General features: G+C 64.8%; 1 protein-coding gene across 3 annotated transcripts; it reads right to left on the bottom strand.

The window, feature by feature from the left end:
- Positions 1 to 5,030: 5,030 nt before the first annotated feature.
- Positions 5,031 to 13,527, bottom strand: SLC29A4 (solute carrier family 29 member 4; the record flags this gene model as incomplete). Of its 3 annotated transcripts, none has more annotated exons than XM_081090674.1 (10): positions 5,031 to 5,999; positions 6,767 to 6,979; positions 7,557 to 7,744; positions 7,831 to 7,972; positions 8,440 to 8,684; positions 10,599 to 10,673; positions 11,889 to 12,017; positions 12,434 to 12,547; positions 12,754 to 12,879; positions 13,347 to 13,527. In XM_081090674.1, the coding sequence occupies 10 exons, from the start codon at positions 13,525 to 13,527 to the stop codon at positions 5,988 to 5,990; spliced, it is 1,425 nt and encodes a 474-aa protein (XP_080946800.1). In that variant the 3' UTR covers positions 5,031 to 5,987. The 3 variants fall into 3 exon arrangements, with proteins under 3 accessions (XP_080946800.1, XP_080946799.1, XP_080946801.1); XM_081090673.1 differs by having other exon boundaries at positions 6,739 to 6,979; XM_081090675.1 differs by lacking the exon at positions 5,031 to 5,999 and adding an exon at positions 6,473 to 6,616.
- Positions 13,528 to 21,959: the final 8,432 nt, after the last annotated feature.

Consider the following 21,959-nt stretch of genomic DNA (forward strand, 5'->3'; position numbering starts at 1 on the left):
CGTTGTCTGGAGTGGTTCCTTTGGGGGCTGGCGGGCTCCGCAGGGGGTGGTGCTGGGGGTGGCGGGGGGCGCTGGCCTTTCAGGGCACAGGAGCTGGTGTCCGCTGGCCACTATTCACATTGGCGTTAAAAGTAAATGAAAGGGAAGGAAAGTTTGTCAATTGCACCAGCCATGATTCCCACAGGTAAAAAGCAGGGCGTTGCTAGCGGCTACTACACCGTCCATCAGGCCAGGAAGTTCTCAGGGTCAGAGCGGGGTGGGGCCTGCATTTTCTTGTTCTTTTTTTAAAAAAATATATTTTTAATGATTTCAGAGAGGATGAGGGAGAGAGAGAGACACACATAAATGATGAGAGAGTGTGAGTTGGCTGGCATGCCCCCTACTGGAGATCCAGCCCACAGTTGGAGCACGTGCCCTGACTGGAATGGAACCAGGACCCTGCATTCCAAGGGCAATGCTCTATCTACTGAGCAACATTGGCCAGGGCTCATGTCTCTTTACTTCAGGCTCACACCTGAAGACGATGCTCTTGTCTGAGTGGCCCTGGGCTCTGCGGGATGGAGGGGGGTTCCCTGCAGGGGTCAGCACAGGCTTGGCGCTGGTCCTGGCGCTGCCCATCCTCTCCCTGAGGTCAACTCCCAGCCTGAGCCTAGAAGGACCTGCCTGACAACCAGCGCAAAGAACACCGGTGGCATTCTGAGCTTGGCTGTACCATGGCAGCATGTAGCGGGAACAGGAAGTTAGAGAGGTTAAATGATGGAAGACAGTGATCAGCCCTAACCATAACCTGAATAGTAAGAGCCTAAGCCTGACCCTATCCCTACACAGAACCTTATCACTAACCCTAACCCTAAACGTATACATAACCCTATTTCTAACCCTAACCCTAATCATATTTGTAACCCTATCACTAACCATATTCCTAACCCTATCCCTAACCCAATCCCTAACCATATTCCTAACCCTATCCCTAACCATATTGCTAACCCTATCCCTAACCATATTCTTAACCCTAACCCTAACCCTAACCCTAACCCTATCCCTAACACGAACCCTAACCCTATCCCTAACCATATTCCTAACCCTAACCATATCCCTATCCCTATCCCAAACCCTAACCCTATCCTTAACCCTAACCCTATCCCTACCCCTGTCCCTGTCCCTAACCATATTCCTAACCCTAACCCTATCCCTAACCCGATCCCTATCCCTGTCCCTAACCTTATCCCTAACCCTAACCCTATGCCTATCCCTAACCCTAACCATATCCGTAACCCTAACCCTAACCCTATCCCTATCAATGTCCCTGTCCCTAACCCTATTCCTAACCCTAACCCTAACCCTATCCCTATCCCTAACCCTATCCCTATCCCTGTCCCTGTCCCTAACCCTAACCCTAACCCTAACCCTATCCCTATCCCTAACCCTATCCTTATCCCTGTCCCTGTCCCTAACCTTATTCCTAACCCTAACCCTATCCCTATCCTTAACCCTAACCCAATCCCTATCCCTGTCCCTAACCCTAACCCTGTCCCTATCCCTATCCCTGTCCCTGTCCCTGTCCCTAACCCTAACCCTATCCCTAACCCTATCCTTATCCCTGTCCCTAACCCTATCCCTATGCCTAACCCTAACCCTAACCCTATCCCTATCCCTAACCCTATCCTTATCCCTGTCCCTGTCCCTAACCCTATCCCTAACCCTAACCCTATGCCTATCCCTAACCCTAACTCTATCCCTAACCCTAACCTTATCCCTATCCCTGTTCCTGTCCCTAACCCTAACCCTAACCCTAACCTTATCCCTATCCTTGTCCCTGTCCCTAACCCTATTCCTAACCCTAACCCTATCCCTATCCCTAACCCTATCCCTATCCCTGTCCCTGTCCCTAACCCTATTCCTAACCTAAACTCAAACCCTATCCCTAACCCTATTCCTAACCCTAACCCTAACCCTATCCCTAACCCTATCCTTATCCCTGTCCCTGACCCTAACCCTATTCCTAACCCTAACCCTATCCCTATCCTTATCCCTATCCCTGTCCCTGTCCCTAACCCTATCCCTAACCCTATTCCTAACCCTAACCCTAACCCTATCCCTAACCCTATTCCTAACCCTATCCCTAACCCTATCCCTAACCCTATCCCTATCCCTAATCCTATCCCTAACCCTATCCCTAACCCTAACCCTAACCCTATCCCTAACCCTATTCCTAACCCTATCCCTAACCCTAACCCTAACCCTATCCCTAACCCTATTCCTAACCCTATCCCTAACCCTATCCCTAACCCTAACCCTATCCCTAATCCTATCCCTAACCCTATCCCTAACCCTAACCCTAACCCTATCCCTAACCCTATTCCTAACCCTATCCCTAACCCTATCCCTAACCCTATCCCTATCCCTGTCCCTAACCCTAACCCTATCCCTAACCCTAACCCTACCCCTATCCCTGTCCCTGTCCCTAACCTTATTCCTAACCCTAACCCTATCCCTATCCTTAACCCTAACCCTATCCCTATCCCTGTCCCTAACCCTAACCCTGTCCCTATCCCTATCCCTGTCCCTGTCCCTGTCCCTAACCCTAACCCTATCCCTAACCCTATCCTTATCCCTGTCCCTAACCCTATCCCTATGCCTAACCCTAACCCTAACCCTATCCCTATCCCTAACCCTATCCTTATCCCTGTCCCTGTCCCTAACCCTATCCCTAACCCTAACCCTATGCCTATCCCTAACCCTAACTCTATCCCTAACCCTAACCCTAACCCTAACCTTATCCCTATCCCTGTCCCTGTCCCTAACCCTAACCCTAACCTTATCCCTATCCTTGTCCCTGTCCCTAACCCTATTCCTAACCCTAACCCTATCCCTATCCCTAACCCTATCCCTATCCCTGTCCCTGTCCCTAACCCTATTCCTAACCTAAACTCAAACCCTATCCCTAACCCTATTCCTAACCCTAACCCTAACCCTATCCCTAACCCTATCCTTATCCCTGTCCCTGACCCTAACCCTATTCCTAACCCTAACCCTATCCCTATCCCTAACCTTATCCCTATCCCTGTCCTTGTCCCTAACCCTATCCCTAACCCTATTCCTAACCCTAACCCTATCCCTAATCCTATCCCTAACCCTATCCCTAACCCTAACCCTAACCCTAACCCTATCCCTAACCCTATTCCTAACCCTATCCCTAACCCTATCCCTAACCCTATCCTTATCCCTGTCCCTAACCCTATCCCTATGCCTAACCCTAACCCTAACCCTATCCCTATCCCTAACCCTATCCTTATCCCTGTCCCTGTCCCTAACCCTATCCCTAACCCTAACCCTATGCCTATCCCTAACCCTAACTCTATCCCTAACCCTAACCCTAACCCTAACCTTATCCCTATCCCTGTCCCTGTCCCTAACCCTAACCCTAACCCTAACCTTATCCCTATCCTTGTCCCTGTCCCTAACCCTATTCCTAACCCTAACCCTATCCCTATCCCTAACCCTATCCCTATCCCTGTCCCTGTCCCTAACCCTATTCCTAACCTAAACTCAAACCCTATCCCTAACCCTATTCCTAACCCTAACCCTAACCCTATCCCTAACCCTATCCTTATCCCTGTCCCTGACCCTAACCCTATTCCTAACCCTAACCCTATCCCTATCCCTAACCTTATCCCTATCCCTGTCCCTGTCCCTAACCCTATCCCTAACCCTATTCCTAACCCTAACCCTATCCCTAATCCTATCCCTAACCCTATCCCTAACCCTAACCCTAACCCTAACCCTAACCCTATCCCTAACCCTATTCCTAACCCTATCCCTAACCCTATCCCTAACCCTATCCCTATCCCTGTCCCTAACCCTAACCCTATCCCTAACCCTAACCCTACCCCTATCCCTGTCCCTGTCCCTAACCCTATTCCTAACCCTAACACTCGACCAAACAATCTTAAAGGAAAGAAAAGCCAGACTTCCATTTTATCTTTTGGGGGAATTATTGTTTAACTTTTTCTTTAGTTTCTGTTGGAATTTTGTTTGTTGGCGAATTCTGTGCGAACTTTTTCATAAAAAGAAAAGGCAAAGCTGTCATTGGAAAGCGCGCTGCCTGCGGGCTCGGGGCTGGGGAGGCCTGGGCAGCTGGCGGGGCAGGAGCCGGTGTCCCCTGCGCTGCGCGGCGCGTTCATTTGAATGAGAGGAAAGCTCGTGGCTGCACCGGCCACGCCCGCAGGCGGCACCGGCCACTGGACGGCCATCGGCCGCAGGGTCTCAGGCCAGAGCCGGGCGGCCTGCAGCTCCTCCTCCCTTTCATTTGGGGCTGAGCGCCCAGCCACGCTCCCGCTGCAGCCGAGGCGGGGGCCTGAGTGGCCCTGAGCCGGCAGATGGGGGGCCGACCCCCGGCCTGAGGCCTGGGAGCGGCTCGGTCCAGAGTCACGGGTGGTCGCGGCCCTCCCGCACCCAGAGACGGGAGCAGCGGTGCGCCGGCGCCCCCTGGCGGCCCCCGCCCGGCCTTGGCCCACGTGGTTACCGCCCCCCCGCCCCCCTGCCCCCCCCCCCCCGCCGGCCGCCTCCCCACTTCCCCTCCCCAGGGACCCACACGCAGAGGTGGGCGCCGCAGCCCCGCCCTGGAGGAAGCGCACAGAACAGAATGGCGTTTGTTCAGTCGCGCAGATCAGCACAGCCGGCGGCTTCTCGCGGGCCCGGTTCTAAGTCTAAGGGGCAGGGGCAGGGCCAGCTGCCTTTGTCTTTCTGGGGGTGGGGGTGGGGGTGGGGTGTGTGGCCGTTTCCCTGACTGAGGGCCTTCGAACCCCAAATGCCTGTAGCCCCATCGCCTCCCCACACGCGCGTCCAGGCGGCCAGGCGTGGAGACCTCCTCCACCCACCTGTCCCCGCCCCCTCCTAGAAACTCGGCTGGGGTGCAGGCGGGTCACTTCCCAGGTGGAAGACTGGGTCCCAGCTCTGCGGGGGGCCTTGTCCCGCCCGGCCCCTCCCCCAGACACCCCCCCCCCACCTCTCAGACGCAGCAGCAGGTTCTGCTTCATCGTTTAATGGCCAGTGCGGTAGAGTTAGTGACAGACGGGGTGGGACACAGTGGGGGGCAGTCGCCACGCAGTGCGGTGGGTGTGGAGGGCAGGCCGACACTCCGGAGTCCCCTTAACTCGTACTGAGCCAACCTAGAGCCCCAGAGGGTCCTGGCTGGGGAGGGGGGGGCCCTCCCTGGGCTTTGCTGGATGGGGGTCAAGGCTTAGGGCTGGAGTTGACTTCAGCCAGGGGTGGGCCCCCCCACTCTGTCCTGTATCAGAGGACGGAGGAGCAGGTCCCGGGGCAGGCGGACCCCCAGGCCCGTGGCATCAGGTGGGGTCCGGGTGAGGGAGGGGTCCTGGGGGTCCAGGCTGGCACAGACTGTGGTCTGACACTCAGACCCGGAGGTCCTGGTCCTCCCAGCAAACCCGGGGTCCAGGAAAGCCAGGGCTAAGGCTGGGGGCGGAGGGCCCAGGTGAAGGGCTGGCTCGGGTGCGGTGATGTTGTGATTGGGGCGATGGAGGGGGGCCCTCAGAGCTGACCTGGGGTTGGGGTCGCCAGGAGGGACGCTGGCTGGTGACTGCTCTCCCGGGGGGACGGCTGAGACTCACGGAGCCCTGGGCGCTGCGGCGGGGAGAGCGGCGTGAGGCACAGGGCACAGTGCGGGCGAGTCCAGGCTCAGCATCGGGAGTTGCGGCTCTAAGACCTTGGCGGGGCCCTGAGCCGCAGTGACGGGCAGGCGCGCCCAGGCGGGTGGCGATGTCAGCACAGGAGGAGGCCGGGCCCGCGGGCAGGGGCAGGGGCGGGGGCGGGGGCGGGGGCAGGGCTGGCCCCGGCTCAGAGGCCGGCGGGGAGGGAGGTGTTGGTGGCAGAGGTCTCGAGGCAGCCCCTGTGGGCACCCCGGGTGAGGCTGTAGGTGCAGTAGGCCACGGCCGAGCCCAGCGTCAGCCCCGTCATGTAGGACACGGTCATGGTGTTCCCTGCGGACCGGAGCGGACCTGAGCGCCCGGGACCCGGCCGCCGGGCGCACCCCACAACCCAATCCCACGCAGCCCCTCCACCAAGGGCGGGCCGAGACCGGCACCCGGGGACGCGGTGGCCATGCCGCTCCCGGGAGGGCCGTGCGAGGACTGTCGCCCGTGGGCCCAGCCCTGGCGCCCTCTCCCACCAACGCTCCCTCCACCTCCACTGATGGCCTTGCCTTAAGCATCGGCCCCAAACTGGAGTCCTTCTGCTCCCCTGTCCCTTTCTTACCCCCCAACCACCCCCTCAACCCCGTCCCAACCGTCGGCTGTGCAGGACCACGGTCCACACAGAACCCAGCACTCCCCCCAGGCCCCCGCCCCGCCCTGCCCCCAGGCCCCCGCCCCGGGGCCTACACGGGCTCTTCCCTTGCAGGTCACAGGCCTTTGCTCAGGGAAGCCCGCCGGCTGCTCTGATGCGAGCCCCCCGCCCGACTCGCCAGCCCTTTCTCTGCGTTATTGTCTCTGTCGTTCTTGGTTGTCTGTCTGTCTCCCCTGTCAGCGCGGGAAGCGCAGGATCGAGTTCTGTCACCACCGTGCCCCCAGCACGGACAGCGCCCGGTGCCTCACGGCAGCTGCGGGGTGAACGCGGGAGGGCGTGGCTGCGGACTGTCCCGCAGCAGCGAGCCCCCTGAGGGTGCCGTGGGCCGTGGCCTTGGCTTCCATGGGCCCCGGGGGCCCCGCCTGGCCGGCCTACCTGCCAGCTCCCGCTGCCGGGGCCCCACCTTGCCGGCGGCCAGGATCATGGGCACGCTGCCGAAGTAGCCGTTGCTGATGCCCATGAGCAGGGAGAAGACGCAGGGCCAGGCCGGGTGGCGCAGGGCGGGCGCGCCGCTGGGGTAGACGCACAGGATGAAGAGCGGGATGAAGACCACCCGCAGGCAGGAGCAGGCCAGCAGGTGCGTGCCCCGCCAGTCCATGGGCAGGGCCGCCAGGATCTGCGGGCGGAGCAGGCGTGTGGGCCCCGCACCCAGCCTCCCGATGCCCTCCTGCCCGGCAGTCCCGGCTAGGTCCCGCCTGGTCCCCGGAACCCTGAGCCCGCACCCATGCAAACACGGCGTGGGCCCGGGCAGTCCGCGGGGCCTCTCGGGTGCAGCTCTGGAACCTGCTTGAGAAAGGAGGTCACCGGGCCCCGAGGGTCAGGCCCCTCTCCGAGCACAGACGGGAGCTCTCAGACCCCCAGCTGTGCGGCCTCAGGCCAACGGCCTCCCCTCGGAGCCCCGCGTCCTCCATTCACCCGGACGAGGCCGCGCAGGCCGGCCCGACACTGACCGCCTCCGCTCGCAGCTCCGGCCGCTCTGGCTCCTCGAGCGGAGTCCGCGGGCCCTGCCCTCGGGGCCCTGGTCAGAGAGCTGGCAGCCAGGAGGGCGGGAGCTGCAGGCCGCGGGCACCTGACACCCGGGCGGGGCTGGGGTCCACCTGCACACCCAGGAGCCAGCGCCACCGCCGCCCAGGGCCTCCCTGCCCCCTTCCCACGGCCTGCGCCCCGTGACCCCCCTCCCGGGCGGCGCGCACCTTGCCCACGAAGTCCGAGAGGTTGAACACGGCCATGACGAGGATGGGCAGCCACTCGCCCAGCACGCAGTGCCGGATCTCGGACTCGAGGCCGGGGAACAGGCACAGGGTGATGAAGTAGGTCACGGCGATGGACAGCATGTCGGCCCAGATGGCGCGGGCCACCACGTAGCGGTGCAGCAGCAGGGCTGTGGGGGGCTCGGTCAGCACCCTCCCTCCCCCCGCACCCCCCCCCCCCGCGCCACCCACAGGGGCCGCTGCGTGGCCAGGCCACCTCGAAAGGAGGGCCAGCTCCGCTCCACTCTCGCCTGAGGCACGTCAAAGCGTGTGTAGGCTCCCCGGCCGCCGGCGGTCACCTCGTGGGCCGGGCTGTCCTTCGGGGACCCGCTGCTGGCCAGGGCCGGGCCTTGGTTCTCCTGGAGGACGGGGTGTGTCAGGGTTTGGGGGGGCCCCTGCTGCTCTTACTTCCCCAACACAGAGCTCCCCCCGCCTGAGCCTCGCAGCTCTCCCCTCTGTTCCCAGTGCCGGTCCCGTGGCCCTGTGCGCCTCCCTCCCCGGCACACGCGGGGTCTCAGCCTGGGGCGCCTCTGCGGGAACCCCCGGACCAGGAAGCGGCCCCCAGTTCCCGTCCTGTCCCAGCACGCCGCCCGCTGCCCGCCTCGGGGTCTGAGATCCAAGGGGGACTGTCCGGGGCTCACTGGCCCAGGGGCGGGGGAGACTCGCCGGGTCAGCGTCCCTGCGAACGTGGGCTCTCCCCGCCCCGCCCGCCAGGGGGCGGCCTCCGCCCGGGACGCGGGGTCGCGGACGCGGGGCTGCCAGGACCAGCGCTGGGTCCACCGAGAAAGGAGGCGCCGGGAGGAGCCGGGGTGTCAGCGGGACTCACGAAGCAGACGTCGCCGGCGGCCACGTCGTGGTGCACGCGGTAGCCCCCGGGGCCCGCATGGCCGTCGCGGGGCCGCACCGTGTGGTGGCGCACGAAGCGGCTGCGCCGGACCAGCAGGTGCAGCAGGAAGCAGAGCAGCTCGAGGCCGGCGGAGGCCAGGAAGAAGATGAGGGTGCTGGCGCGCTCGCCCCGCAGCAGCAGCTTGGTGACGATGCGGCTCAGGGACACCATCACGCCCGCCGTGCCTGCGGGGGGCCGGGCTCCCCTCAGCCCCGCACAGCCCCCTCAGCCCCTGCACCCCCATTAGCCCCCCCACAAACCCCCCTCAGCCCCGCACAGCCCCCCTCAGCCCCTGCACCCCCATTAGCCCCCCCACAAACCCCCCTCAGCCCCGCACAGCCCCCCTCAGCCCCGCACAGCCCCCCTCAGCCCCGCACCCCTCAGCCCCACACAGCCCCCCTCAGCCCCGCACAGCCCCCCTCAGCCCCTGCAGCCCCATTAGCCCCCCCACAAACCCCCCTCAGCCCCGCACAGCCCCCCTCAGCCCCTGCACCCCCATAGCCCCCCACAAACCCCCCTCAGCCCCCGCTACCCCCCTCAGCCCCGCACAGCCCCCCTCAGCCCCTGCACCCCCATTAGCCCCCCCACAAACCCCCCTCAGCCCCGCACAGCCCCCCTCAGCCCCGCACAGCCCCCCTCAGCCCCTGCACCATTAGCCCCCCACCCCTCAGCCCCTGCACCCCCATTAGCCCCCCCACAAACCCCCTCAGCCCCCGCACCCCCCCTCAGCCCCCACACCCCTATCAGCCCCCCATAAACCCCTCAGCCCCCCACACCCCTCAGCCCCCGCTACCCCCCTCAGCCCCCACACCCTCCCTCAGCCCCCGCACAGCCCCCCTCAGCCCCCGCACACACCCCTCAGCCCCCACACACACCCCTCAGCCCCCACACACACCCCTCAGCCCTCGCACACCCAGCCCCCACTGAGCCCCCCTGCACAGTCGCCCCCAGCCCTGCCGGTCCTGGGTTGCTCTACCCGTGGGCCCCTCTCCTGCCTGGGCACCAGGCCCTCTGCCTCCACTCCAGTCCACCCAGCGCTGCCCAGCCCCCAGACAGGCAATGAGCTGCCACCACGTGCCCACCCAGACCACCTCCCCGACACGGCTGCTCACTCCCCGGGAGCACTGGCCAAGTGCCTGCTGGGGGCACAGCGGGGATGGCAGGGGAGAGAGGATGCCAACAGCCGCGGGGATGGTGGCGGGGGCAGCAGGGACCAGGGCCGGGCCGGCGGGTGGCTCGTGGGCCGCTGCTCCGAGGAGAGCTGTGCTGAGGTGCGGCAGCCCTTGTGGTATAGGAGAGCTACCCTCAGACACACACGGACACACACACACAGAGACACACACGGACACACACATGCAGACACACGGACACACATGCAGACACACGGACACACATGCAGACACACGGACACACATGCAGACACACGGACACACGCACATAGACACACATGCACAGATACACATACACACACATGCAGACGCACACAAACACGCACATAGACACACATGCACACGCACATTGACACACGCACATTGGCACACATGCACACAGAGACACACAGACGCACACAGGCACATGCACACACACGCACGCACTCAGACACACACACATAGACACACACATAGACACACATGCATACACAGAGACATGCATGCAGACATACACACATGCACACATGCTTGCAGACACACATGCATGCAGACACACACATGCACGCAGGCACACACATGCACACTCATGCACACAGGCACACACATGCAGGCACACACGTGCACGCAGGCACACACGTGCACGCACACACATGCTGACACACGTGCACACAGACACACATGCAGACACACATGCACAGAGACACACACACGCACACACAGACACACACGTGCACGCACACACGTGCACACACACACATGCTGGCACAAAGTGCACACCATGCAGGCGTGGGCGCTCCCGGACCCAGGCCCACGCTTGGAGGCACAGCTTCCCAGTGACACGGCTGCCCCAGCCAGGCCGGCCCAGAGCTGGTGACCCTGGGAGGAGCCTCAGAGGCCGGGCAGCCCGGTGCCCGCCAGCCCCCCGCCCCCGGGGCTGCCCGTACTCACTCTCCCCGGTCATCACCCCCTGGGTGTACCGCTTGGGCAGCATCCCCGTGTACCCGTAGAAGCTGGATTGCTGCACTTGAGAGAGAGAGGGAGAGAGCGGGGAGCGGCCATGACACCGCTAGCTCCTGCAGCGGAACACACGCCCAGGCTGAGAGCACTGCGGGCGCGGGCGCGGGCGACAGGACGCCGTCGGCACCGCTGGGGGCGGAGGTGCGGGCCGGCCACCTCGCTGGCAGGGAAACAGCTCCGTCCCCAGGCGGGCGTGTCCTGCCCCCCTCGCACCCGTCTCGGCGCAGCCGGGCGCCCTGACCCGTCTGCCCGATGAAATGACACGCTCCCTCCGCATAAGGCAGAGACAAGCCCCGGGGACGCCCGGCCTCTCTGCCCCCGCAGCGGCGCCCGGAGGGGCCCACGGTACAGGTGGGGCCACTGTCCGCCCGCGTTGCTGGAGACTGAGTTCCATCCACGTGTGGAATGTGGAGCAAGAGCCAGAGAGAAGTCTTGTTTTTTCAGCTGCTGAGCTTTCTGGCTCACTTGTTGCTGCAGCACAACCTCTCTCATCCTCACTGACACGGGGACAGGGAGGGGGCGGGGCAGTGAGCAAGTCCCCGCCCAGGGCAGCCCTAAGCAGGCGGGGCTGCCCGCTCCTACCCGCACTGGATTTGGTTTTGTCTTGTTTTTTGTAAATTCAGTTTAATTGAAACGAGAAGAAACACACTGACCCAATGTGGCTTGCAGCGTCTCTAAACATGATTAACTCTGGAGTCTCTCAGAATCACCTGAGAGTTGCCTGCAGGCTAAGTAGTCACCTACCAGCACTTGTTTTCTTAACACAGACCTGAGTACCCCGCCCGGGGAAGGACATTAGCTCAAGAAGCCTTGGTCTGCCCAGCCGATGCGGCTGAGCATCGACCTATGAACCAGGAGGTTGGATTCCCGGTCAGGGCACAGGCCCGGGTTGCAGGCTCGGTCCCCAGTGTGGGGCGTGCAGGAGGCAGCCGATCCGTGATTCTCTCTCATCATTGATATTTCTAACTCTCTCTCCCTTCCTCTCTGAAATCAATAATAATAATAAAAAAAACATATTTAAAAAAAAAAGCAGCCTTGGTTTCATTCACACCAAATGGCTCCCTGGCTGAGGCGCCCTCAGCCCTGGGCCTTGAAGCTGGGAGGAGGGCAAGGGAGGGACCGAGCCGCCACCTCCCACACCAACGGGCAGGGGCGGGATGGGCCAAGGACACGAAGAGGCTCAGGGCCCCCACCTGCCCTCCTCCCTCCCCCGGCCCCTACCTGTGCAGCCCAAGGCCACGGTGCCCACGGCGGCCAGGTTGATGGCATAGGCCTGGCGCCTGGAGAAGAGCTGCAGCCACACGTCACAGATGCTGATAAAGAGGAGGGGGCCCAAGGCCAAGAGGTAGCCTGCGGGGGAGGGACGGGGGTGGTCGGGGGCGGGGCGGGCTCCACTCGCCCACCTCTCCTGCCATGCCAGGTGGAGGTGCCCTCGCTCTGCCGCTGCCCTTCATATGCGGGTTGCTGGGATGCCTTGGGGTCTAAGAGGGGCACCGGAAGGCTTCCTGGAGGAGGTGCCGGCCCTCGAAGCTGATGTCGACAGAGAGGAGTGGGAAAGGGACGCGGACTAGGCCGAGGGGAGACCTGGGCCCGGGACGACAGGGCCACGAACCTCCCAGGCGCGGACAACGCGCTGGCGCGCGGGGCACCCACCACGGGCCTGGCCTCATGTCCATAGAGTCCTGCACGCTTCCCAGGGGCCTGCGTTGCAGGCAGGAGCGAGGTGCGGGAAGCGGGGTGAGTGGGAGGCGGGGGCGGGGGCGCACCGGCCGTGATCCTCGTGTGCAGGCTCAGCCGCTCCACCAGCGCGTTGTTCAGCAGCACGGCCACCAGCGCCACCAGGATGTAGGTGAGGCTCATGTCGAACACGATGGAGGTGCCTGTGGGGGCAGCAGCGCTCAGGGGGCCCCAGCCCAGCCCCCCCAACCAGGCGCCGCCTCCTCTCTAGGATGGCCCGAGGGGCGCGGCCACCCCGTCACTCAGCAGCTCACAGCTGAGCGGGTTCCCACGCGGGGTGCGGGGTGCGGGATGTGGGGCGCGGGGCTGAGCGGCTGGGCCCCCGGGGCGGCGGGCGGGCGGGACCCACCTGGGAACTTGTGGTGCAGGTAGTCCACGTCGGTGATGAAGCTGTTGTAGGGCAGCAGGAAGCCCACGCCGGCCAGCAGCATGGCGAAGTAGATGGCGTGGTAGCGGTCGTCGGGTGCCCGCCCCTCTGCCCGAGACCAGGCGCAGGTGAGCCCGCACGGCTGCCGCCCCCGGGGCCCCGCGGCCCCCGCCGCCCGCTCCGCAGTCTGATCCACAGGCCGTTTCCTCGGGGCTCAGAGAGGCGCGGGCGGCCGGGCCAGAACCAGGCCTGGGCCCCTCCCGCCGGCCGCTCCCCCTCCACGAGGGAGGCGCCTGCTGCCAGCGATGTGACCCAGTGACCCGTCACCCCAGATGGAAGTGCACCCCGGGTCAGCACATGAGGGGCCATGTGCCTCCCCCGGGACCAGGCCCCCATCCAGAGGGGCCCCTCAGCCTGGCGCCGTCCCCGCCTGGAGAGGTGGCCGGAGGTGAAGGGGGGACCCTGGCCTGTCGCTCCGGCCGCACCCCTATCCGCCCGGCACACGCCGCCTCCCGAGGGCTCGCCGGGCCACCCCCGCTTTGGCCAGACACAGGCCTCGCCCACACCTCGCTCACCGGAGTCCGAGTCCGTGAGAATCGGGGCGCCCCTGGCCGCACCGTCCCGGCCCCGAGCTGCCCCCGCGGCCGCCTCCTCCTCCAGCTGGCAGCGGTCGAAGCTGAAGCTCGTCACCACGCTCCTGCCCGGCCTGCCCGCCGCGCCCGGCTCCTTGAGGCGCTGGCTGCCCACGGAGCCCATGGCGCCCGGGCTGCGGAGAGAGGGGGGCTGAGGGCCCGGAGGGGAGGCCCTGCCGCTGTCTGGCCACCAAGCCTGCACCCGCTTCCTCGCTGTCCCCCCCAGCCCCCCTCTCCCCCCCCCCCCCGCTGTGAGCCCTCTGCCCACATGTCCCCTGCCTGCCTGGTGAGGCGGGCACGGCGGGAAATAGACGGAGGGAGAAGCGTTTTGGGGGTTTGATGCCAGGGCTTGGCGAGCAGTCAGGGCAGACACTGCTGAACACACACGCAGGGCCCCCAGGGCCCTCTGGGAAGAGGGGCTGTCGTCACTCCACAGCGAGGAGCGCGAGCCGTGGGTGAACACCCCACCCGCCCCCCGGGTCTCACAGGCACCGGGTCTCACAGGCAGTCAAGCCGGGAGCCCCGAGGCAAACCCAGGCCTGTGGACGCGGAGCCGTCACGGCCGCTCAGGGGCCGCCCCTTCCCTGGCAGCGAGTCCTCCCCTCGATCTCGCCTTCGTTTCTCTTGCTTCAGTTCACACCTGCCGGCCCTTCTCTTTGAAGGAAAGAAAGGAGCTAATTGATCGGCCAGGGAGAGAGCCCGGTGCGCGCCCCCCCGCCCTGCCCACCTGTGTGTGTGTGGGGGGGGGGGGCAGTTTGTTACTTAAAATATTTATCAACTTGTGTTTCTCATGACCTCGCTCAGTTATCTGACCGCAAAGAGGACTGCTCCCTGGAGAGGATCGAGACGGAGACGGGCACCGTGGCATCAGCCCTGAGAGCGGCACCGCTGGGTCCCGGGCCCCACGTGCCCGGGGTTACCACAAAGCCCTCCGAGCGCTCAGCCCGCGTTCCCTCTCTTTCCATTTTGTTTGTTAATCCTCACCCGAGGATATTTTCTCCCTTGATTTTCAGAGAGAATGGAAGACGGGAGGCAGCAGGGGAGAGAGAGAGAGAGAAACATCGATGTGAGAGACACACGACTGGCTGCCTCCTGCACGCGCCCTGACTGGAGCCAGGGATGGAACCTGCAATCCAGGTACATGTCCCTGACCTTGGCTGGGATTTGAACCTGTGACCTTCTGGTGCTCAGGCTGACGCTCTAACCACTGAGCCACCAGCCAGGGCATCCCTCACCTCCCTTTCTGCCTGCGCATTTCCTTCAGCTCTCCTGCCTCAGTTTACCCCCTCCCTAGCCTCCAGGGGGTGCCCACGGTGCCCCTCTCCTGGCTCCCCATAGACTTTCACGGGCGCCAGGGCCGTCCCTGCTTCCAGGTTGGTCCTAGGGGTGGGGCAGTTCTGCCCCCCAGCTGGGGCTTGGCCGGCTGGTGGGCACCACGAGCAGTGGGCAAGGGGCGGGGCTTCTCCCACTGGTGGCTGGGAAGCCAGACACCCCCCGCAGGACCCCTTCTCCCTGAGCCCCGCCCTGGGCCTCTGCCACAGCTGGGGCCGGCCGAGCAGGGCTCCGGGCGAGCTGGGCCTGCGCCCACCAGCTTTCCCACAGTCGCGAGGGGCCAGGAAGGGGCCGGCGGCAGAGCGGCGGCTGCCAACACAGGCTCCGCCTGCCGGGATGGAGGCCCCGCACCCGGCCCAGGGCCTGCTCAGCAGATCGGGAGACACCCCGTGGACAGTGTCGCCTGGCCTCCGCCTGAGGTCTCTGCCCGGCCGGCAGGCTGTGCCACCGGGAAGGCGATGGCTCAGCATCCAGCCAGGAGGGGCCCAGCAGCCGCACACACGGGGCCCAGCCATCCCCACGCGCTCCCCAGGCCCCTCCTGGAGGAGGGGGGCCCTGGCTCCCCTGCCGTTAGCCCAGGGCCCTAACAGGATACTGTGGCCGGGGCAGGGCCAGGCTGCGCAGGTGGCAGCAGGGGGTGCACTGAGGAGGCGCCCCCACCTCTCCGGGCCACAGGCTCCAATCCCCCCTCCCCGGTCCTCATGCTCAGAGCCTCAGGTTGCCCCAGGTCCCTCCTCCCCCCACCCCCGTCCCCCTTTAATTAAACTTTAGAGCAAGCACAGGGGCTGAAAGAGGCGAGACTGGACGGGGCTTTCCTCTGCCCCCCACTCCCCCTGGGGCCCCCTCCGTGCCCCCCCCCCCCCCGCAGAGGGCCCTGAGAGACCACAGGCCACCCCTGGCCTCAGTCTCCCCACCTCCCAGCTGTGGCCGGGGAAGGTGGCGTCCTCCCAGCGGGGTGGCTCCAGGGAGGGCGGCCTCAGGGAGGGCCCGGCTGCCACACACCGCCACGTCCAGGCACAGTGGGCAGGGCTCCCAGCCCCACAGTCCCCAAACCGGCTCCTGCCTCACTCCGTGGCGGGCAGCTGAGCAGAGCCACGCCCAGGGCTTGTGCCCGCTGACCCCCTCTGGTCCCGTTTGGCTGTGACTGAGTGGACGCTGGCTCTGAGTGTGCCCCGGGCCTGTGAGGTGTGGGGTGCCCGGACCCCCGGCCAGGTCCACCCTCAGAGCCGGATGCAGCTGGGCAGCTGGCCGCCCTTGGCTGCCCGCCCCGTGCCCAGGCTGGCCAGGAGCTCTCTGCTGCCCGCCCCCCAATCCTGCCCAAGGGCAGTGGGCTTAGATGCGGGGTCACCTCTTTCCGGGGCCTCCCAGGGAGCTGCGCGGGCCTGGCGCTGCCGGGGCTGGAGCCAGGAGCCGCCCCCCCTGGTCCCCGCAGTTTGCAGCGCTCGCAGCACCGCGCCCCCCCCCCGCCCCCCTCTGTCTGCCCCGCCCCATCCCAACAAAGTTGGCTCCCGGGCCGCGGCCCTGCAAAGGGCAGACCCCCCCCTGCGAGGTGCCCGCCCCTCCCCGCACAGGCCCCGCCTCTGCCAGCGGCCTGTCCAGGAGCCGGGACAGGGGGGCCGGCGGGAAGGGCGAGGGGAGAGAGGGCGCCGGGGGGACTGCAGGTGCGAGGACCCTGAGCCCGTGCCGTGCTGTGCCCGGAGGAGGGGCGCCCGGACCCGAGCAGGGCAGGCCGGGCCACGGCCTCTGCCGCTTCCCAGGGCGGGGCGGGCGCTCGCAGCCGGGCTGATGGGGGCCGGGGGGCGGGGGGCTGGAGCGGCGGGGGTGGGAGGCCCCCCTTCCCGGGACGGGGCGTGGGTGGGGACTTAGGGTCCCCAGGGTCACGTGCCCGCGTCCCTGGACTTGGCGGCCGAGCCGGCGGAGCGGGGCCGCGCGCCGCAGACAAAGGCTCCGACAGGTCCCCGCACCCGCCCGCCCGCCCGCCCGCCCGCCGCCTCCGCGGTCCCCGCTTACCTCGGCCTGGCCCGGTCTGGGGTCCCCGGCGCTCTGCACCCGTCCGCGCCCGTCGCCCCGCGCCGGGACCCCTGGGCGCCCGCGCCCCCCACCCCACGCCCTGCCTCGGGCCGGGCGCCGCGGGCGTCCTGCGTGGGTCCCGGTCGGCCGGCCCCCAGGTCGGCGTGCGCGTCCCGGGGGCGCAGAGGCAGCGGCGAGCACAGCCGGGGGCCCGCGCTCCGCCCCCCGCGGAGCCCCGCCCGCCTCCCCCCCCCCGCCTCCCCCCCCCGCCTCCCCCCCGCCCTGCCCCCGCCCCCCGCGGAGCCCCGCCCGCCTCCCCCCCCCGCCTCCCCCCCCCCGCCTCCCCCCCGCCCCCCCCGCCTGCCTCCCCCCCCCGCCCCCGCCCCGCCCCCGCCCCGCCCGCCTCCCCCCGCCTCTCCCCCGCCCCCCCGCCTCTCCCCCGCCCCGCCCCCGCCCCGCCCGCCTCCCCCCGCCTCTCCCCCGCCCCGCCCGCCTCCCCCCCCGCCTCTCCCCCGCCCCGCCCGCCTCCCCCCCCCGCCTCTCCCCCGCCCCGCCCGCCTCCCCCCCCGCCCCCCGCGGAGCCCCGCCCGCCTCCCCTCCCCGCAGCTCCGCAGAGGCGGGCGGGGCCGAGCTGAGTCTCCCGGACCCCACAGGGGGGCAGTGGCGGCGACCCGGTGACCTGCGGCTGACCTAGCGCGCCCGGCACCCCCTAACCCCAGGCCTGGGACACCCCCCCCCCCGCCCTCCGACCCCAGGTCCGCAGAGAGGAGGCTCCCGCGCGGGGTAGGTGAGCCGGACAGGTCTCCCGGGGGCAGACTCAGAGTTTGGGAGCCCCTGCGCTGGGGGCCCGGGGATCCGTCAGGTTTAGGGGCTGCGGCGGCTCCCGGTGCTCCCCGGCTGGCCCCCCGGCTCCCGGGGCTCCCCGGTTGGCCTGGGGCTGAGGCTGTGCATGGGCATCAGCTGAGTCCCCTCTCCACCCAGTGCCGTCAGCTGGGTGCGATTCCCACAGGTGCATGCGGGCTGCTACCCGGCTGCCCTCCGCTCACTCTCAACCAGACTAGCTCCTCCTCCCGCCTGGACCGCCCAGCGTACCCGGGAGCTCTCCCCCCAAACCCCCCAACCCCCCCCACCCCCACTCCCTCCGCCCCTGCCTCTGCCTGCGCTGTGCCCGCACCTGCTCACAGGGCTGTGCCCATAACTTGGAAGCCTGGGCGCCCAGAGTAGAGGCCCGGGGGCATGGCGGCCTGGCACACAGCAGGAGCCTCATGTTTGCGAGCTGGGTGCCCGATACGGCTGTAAGTGTCCGCTGGGGTCGGCCTATGTGGGCGGGTGGGGTGTGTCCCGGCTCTCTGGGCCAGGGGTGGGGCCAGTTGACCCAAGTCATTACTTTTAATCCTCACCTGAGGGTATTTTTCCATCGGTTTTCAGAGGGAAAGACAGAAATATCCATGTGTTGGATTGGTTGCCACCTACCTGCACGTGCCCAGACCAGGGAGGAGCCTGTAACCGAGGTCCGTCCCCTCTATCTGACCCTTCCGTCTATAGACTGACGCTCTACCCACTGAGCCAAACTGGCCAGGGCCAAGTCATTACTCTTTTTAAAAAAAAATATTTTATTGATTTTTTACAGAGAGGAAGAGAGAGGGATAGAGAGTTAGAAACATCAATGAGAGAGGAACATCGATCAGCTGCCTCCTGCACACTCCCCACTAGGAATGTGTCCAAAACCAAGGTACATGCCCTTGACCGGAATCGAACCTGGGACCTTTCAGTCCGCAGGCTGACGCTCTATCCACTGAGCCACACCGGTTAGAGCCAAGTCATTGCACTTAAAGGGATGAGTCTGATGCTGCTTTGGGCCTGAAGGCGGTGCCGGAAGCCATGCCGAGCTGTTCTGGGTGTGGGTAACAATTATTCGTGTGTGTAACACGCTGCCTTATTTATCTATTTATCTATTTATCATTTATATTTATTATTTTAAAGATTTTTTGAGAGGGAGAGAGAGAAATCACAGATCAGCTGCCTCCTGCACACCCCTTCCGGGGATGGGACCCAGAACACAGGCCTGTGCCCCGACCCAGAATCAAACCAGCAACCTTTTGGTTAGTGCCTAGGACGATGCCAGCCACCCGAGCCTCACCAGCCAGGGCATGTGACGCTGTTTTAGACGCAGCGGACACACTGGGGTGTCTGTGCGAGGCGGGACCCTGTCAATCAACAGGCAGTCCGTTTAGGAAGCGTCAGGGGCCTGGGAGGGAGTCAGGCAGGTGGGCTGGACGGTGATGGACGGGATAGTCCTGTGTGACTGGGGATGGGCGCCTGCCTAGGGGTCAGGAAGGCCCCTCGGAGAAGGTGACACTTGAGCTCAGAGGCCTGAGGCACCCGTTGTGGGCAGGTCTGTGGCCGGGGTGTTCGGGCAGAGGACGGAGCCAGTGCAAACTCCTGAGGCCAGAAACACTCCTCGAACTCAAGAGAGAGGGAAGGCGGGTGCAGGGGACAGAGGAGGGGCCTTCCCAGGAGTGAAGCTGGGCGGCGGGGGGGGGGGGGGGGGGGCAGCCTGGGCGTGTTGCTGGGAGGAGGGGGCGTTCGGGACCTGGGTTTTGAAAGCCAAGATGCTGGTTGGGGTGCAAACTGGAACAACCCTCTGGAAAGCAAATTGGCCTGAGAAATGCTCCCCCTTTGATCCAGAAAGTCTAGCCCAGGGAAATGATTCCAAACACAAACAGGGTTTTTATACAAAGATCTTCGTCTCAAGAGCCAAACATTGCAAGTGGCCCAATACCTAAGGCGAGTGGCCGGGAGTACCCCGCACGGCTGTCGCCTTTGAAAACCCAGAGCCTGGCCGGGTGCCTCAGGGGCTGAGCATCAACCAGGAGCCAACAGGTTGCCGGTTCGATTCCCGGGCGGGACACATGCCCGGGTTGGGGTTCAGTCCCTAGTACGGGGCGTGCAGGAGGCAGCCGGTCGGTCGATGATGTTCCTGTCCGTGATGTTTCTATTTCTTTCTCCCTCGCCCTTTCTCTCTCTCTAAAAATCACTTAAAAATATTTTTTTAAAAAAGAAAAACCCAAGAAAACCAGTGGAATCATGTGTCACCACAGAGGGAAACCCGAAGTCACGAGGCACGTGGAGTCACGTGGGCGCCGGGGTGCGGGAGTGGGCGCGGGGTGCGGGAGTGGGCGCGGGGTGAGGGAGTGGGCGCCGGGGTGCGGGAGTGGGCGCGGGGTGCGGGAGAGGGCGCGGGGTGCGGGAGTGGGCGCGGGGTGCGGGAGTGGGCGCGGGGTGCGGGAGTGGGCGCGGGGTGCTGGAGTGGGCGCGGGGTGCGGGAGTGGGCGCCGGGGTGCGGGAGTGGGCGCGGGGTGCGGGAGTGGGCGCCGGGGTGCGGGAGTGGGTGCCGGGGTGCGGGAGTGGGCGCGGGGTGCGGGAGTGGGCACGGGGTGCGGGAGTGGGCGCCGGGGCGCGGGAGTGGGCGCGGGGCGCGGGAGTGGGCGCCGGGGCGCGGGAGTGGGCGCGGGGCGCGGGAGTGGGCGCCGGGGTGCGGGAGTGGGCGCCGGGGTGCGGGAGTGGGCAACAGACACAGCGCATGGTGAGACACACACAGGCCCTGTGCACTTTTGCCAGGAAACTGGGGAAACGGTTTCCGGGGAAATGCGGGCGAGCAGTCCCGCTGCTGTGGGGCGGACGGTCTATGCGGGCGCTTCCTGAGAGGAGCGAGGACCTTCTCGGCTCCACACCCACACCGCAGGCCTGGTGCTCCCCAGACACCGGTCCCCCCGCCCTCAGAGAAGAGGGAGCCCCGCCCGCGCCCAGGGGGGAGGGGAGGGCCTGCCAGCCTGCTCCCACTCAGTCCCGGGGAAGTGCCCGTGGACCCGGTAGCTCAGGGAAACCAGGACGTCCGCTCGGCCGGCCGTGCGGCTCAGGGGCTGAGCATCCACCCAGCACCCAGGACGCCCAGGCTCCATTCCCGGTCAGGGCACAGGCCCCGGCTGCGGGCTCGATCCCAGGAGGCAGCCGATCGATGGTGTTTCTATTTCTCCATCCCTCTCCTTTCCTCTCTCTCTAAAAAAGTCAAGAAAAACATATTTGAAAAAAACAACAGAATATCCCACAACTCTAAGGAAAAGCCAGCGATCCTCTCCGTAAGAGACTAAAGAGGCATTTGGTAAGGATACAACAGGCCTTCTTTTTTTTCTTTTTCTTTTTTTTTTAAATATATTTTATCGATTCTCTACAGAGAGGAAGGGAGAGAGACAGAGAGCTAGAAACATCAATGAGAGAGAAACATCGATCAGCCGCCTCCTGCACACTCCCCACTGGGGATATGCCCGCAACCCAGGTACATGCCCTTGACCGGAATCGACCCCTGGACCCTTCAGTCCGCAGGCCGACGCTCTATCCACTGAGCCAAACCAGCCTTGGCAGGCCTTCTTAATTTGACAAAAACCTTAACAAAATGGGCGTCGGTGGACTTCTTTGGGGATTGCAAAAGCAAGGCCTGATGCCTGCACTGGGCTCCAGCCTCCCCTCCTCCTCCTCCTCCTCCTCCTCCTCCTCCTCCTCCTGGGGAGTCCTGGCCGACATCATGAGGCGGCGAGAGAAACAGACTCACGCAGCTGGGAAGGGAGTTGAGGTGCTGTTGTTTGTGGTGAGGATCCCGGAGCTGGGAGAGCCAAGCCGCCCAAATGAAAACCCTTCCAGAGCTTTCCACGCCTTCCTGCTTAGGTAGTCCGACCAGAAAGCGCATGGAAGAAAGGATTAATTTACAAAGGCAACCAAATAGATACAACTCCCGGCAATAATCGAATTAGAAATGGTCAGCCTCTACATGAAAATGTTTTAAAGGGACTTTAAAAAGATCCTCGCCGGAGGACATTTTTTCTATTGCTTTTTAGAGAGAGTAGAGTGGAGGGCAGGGGGGAGAGAGAGAGAAACATCGATGTAAGAGAGACACATCAATTGGTTGCCTTCTGCATGAGCCCCGACCAAGGGCGGGGAGGGAGCCCGAAACCCGGGTACATGTCCTTGACCAGGAATTGAACCCGAGACCCTTCGGGCCATGGCCAACGCTCTAACCACTGAGCTACCAGCCAGGACCAAGGGAGATTTTTAAAAGCTTGTGAGGAAGACAAACGGAGAGACGAGGTGTCACTTCTTACCGAGAGCGACCAAGATGCCATTTCTTACTAAGTCGATTCACTGATTGATTCACTGAGC

The sequence above is a fragment of the Myotis nattereri genome, assembly GCF_964212035.1.
Source record: "Myotis nattereri genome assembly, chromosome: 5".
In the NCBI taxonomy this organism is placed as follows: Eukaryota; Metazoa; Chordata; class Mammalia; order Chiroptera; family Vespertilionidae; genus Myotis; species Myotis nattereri.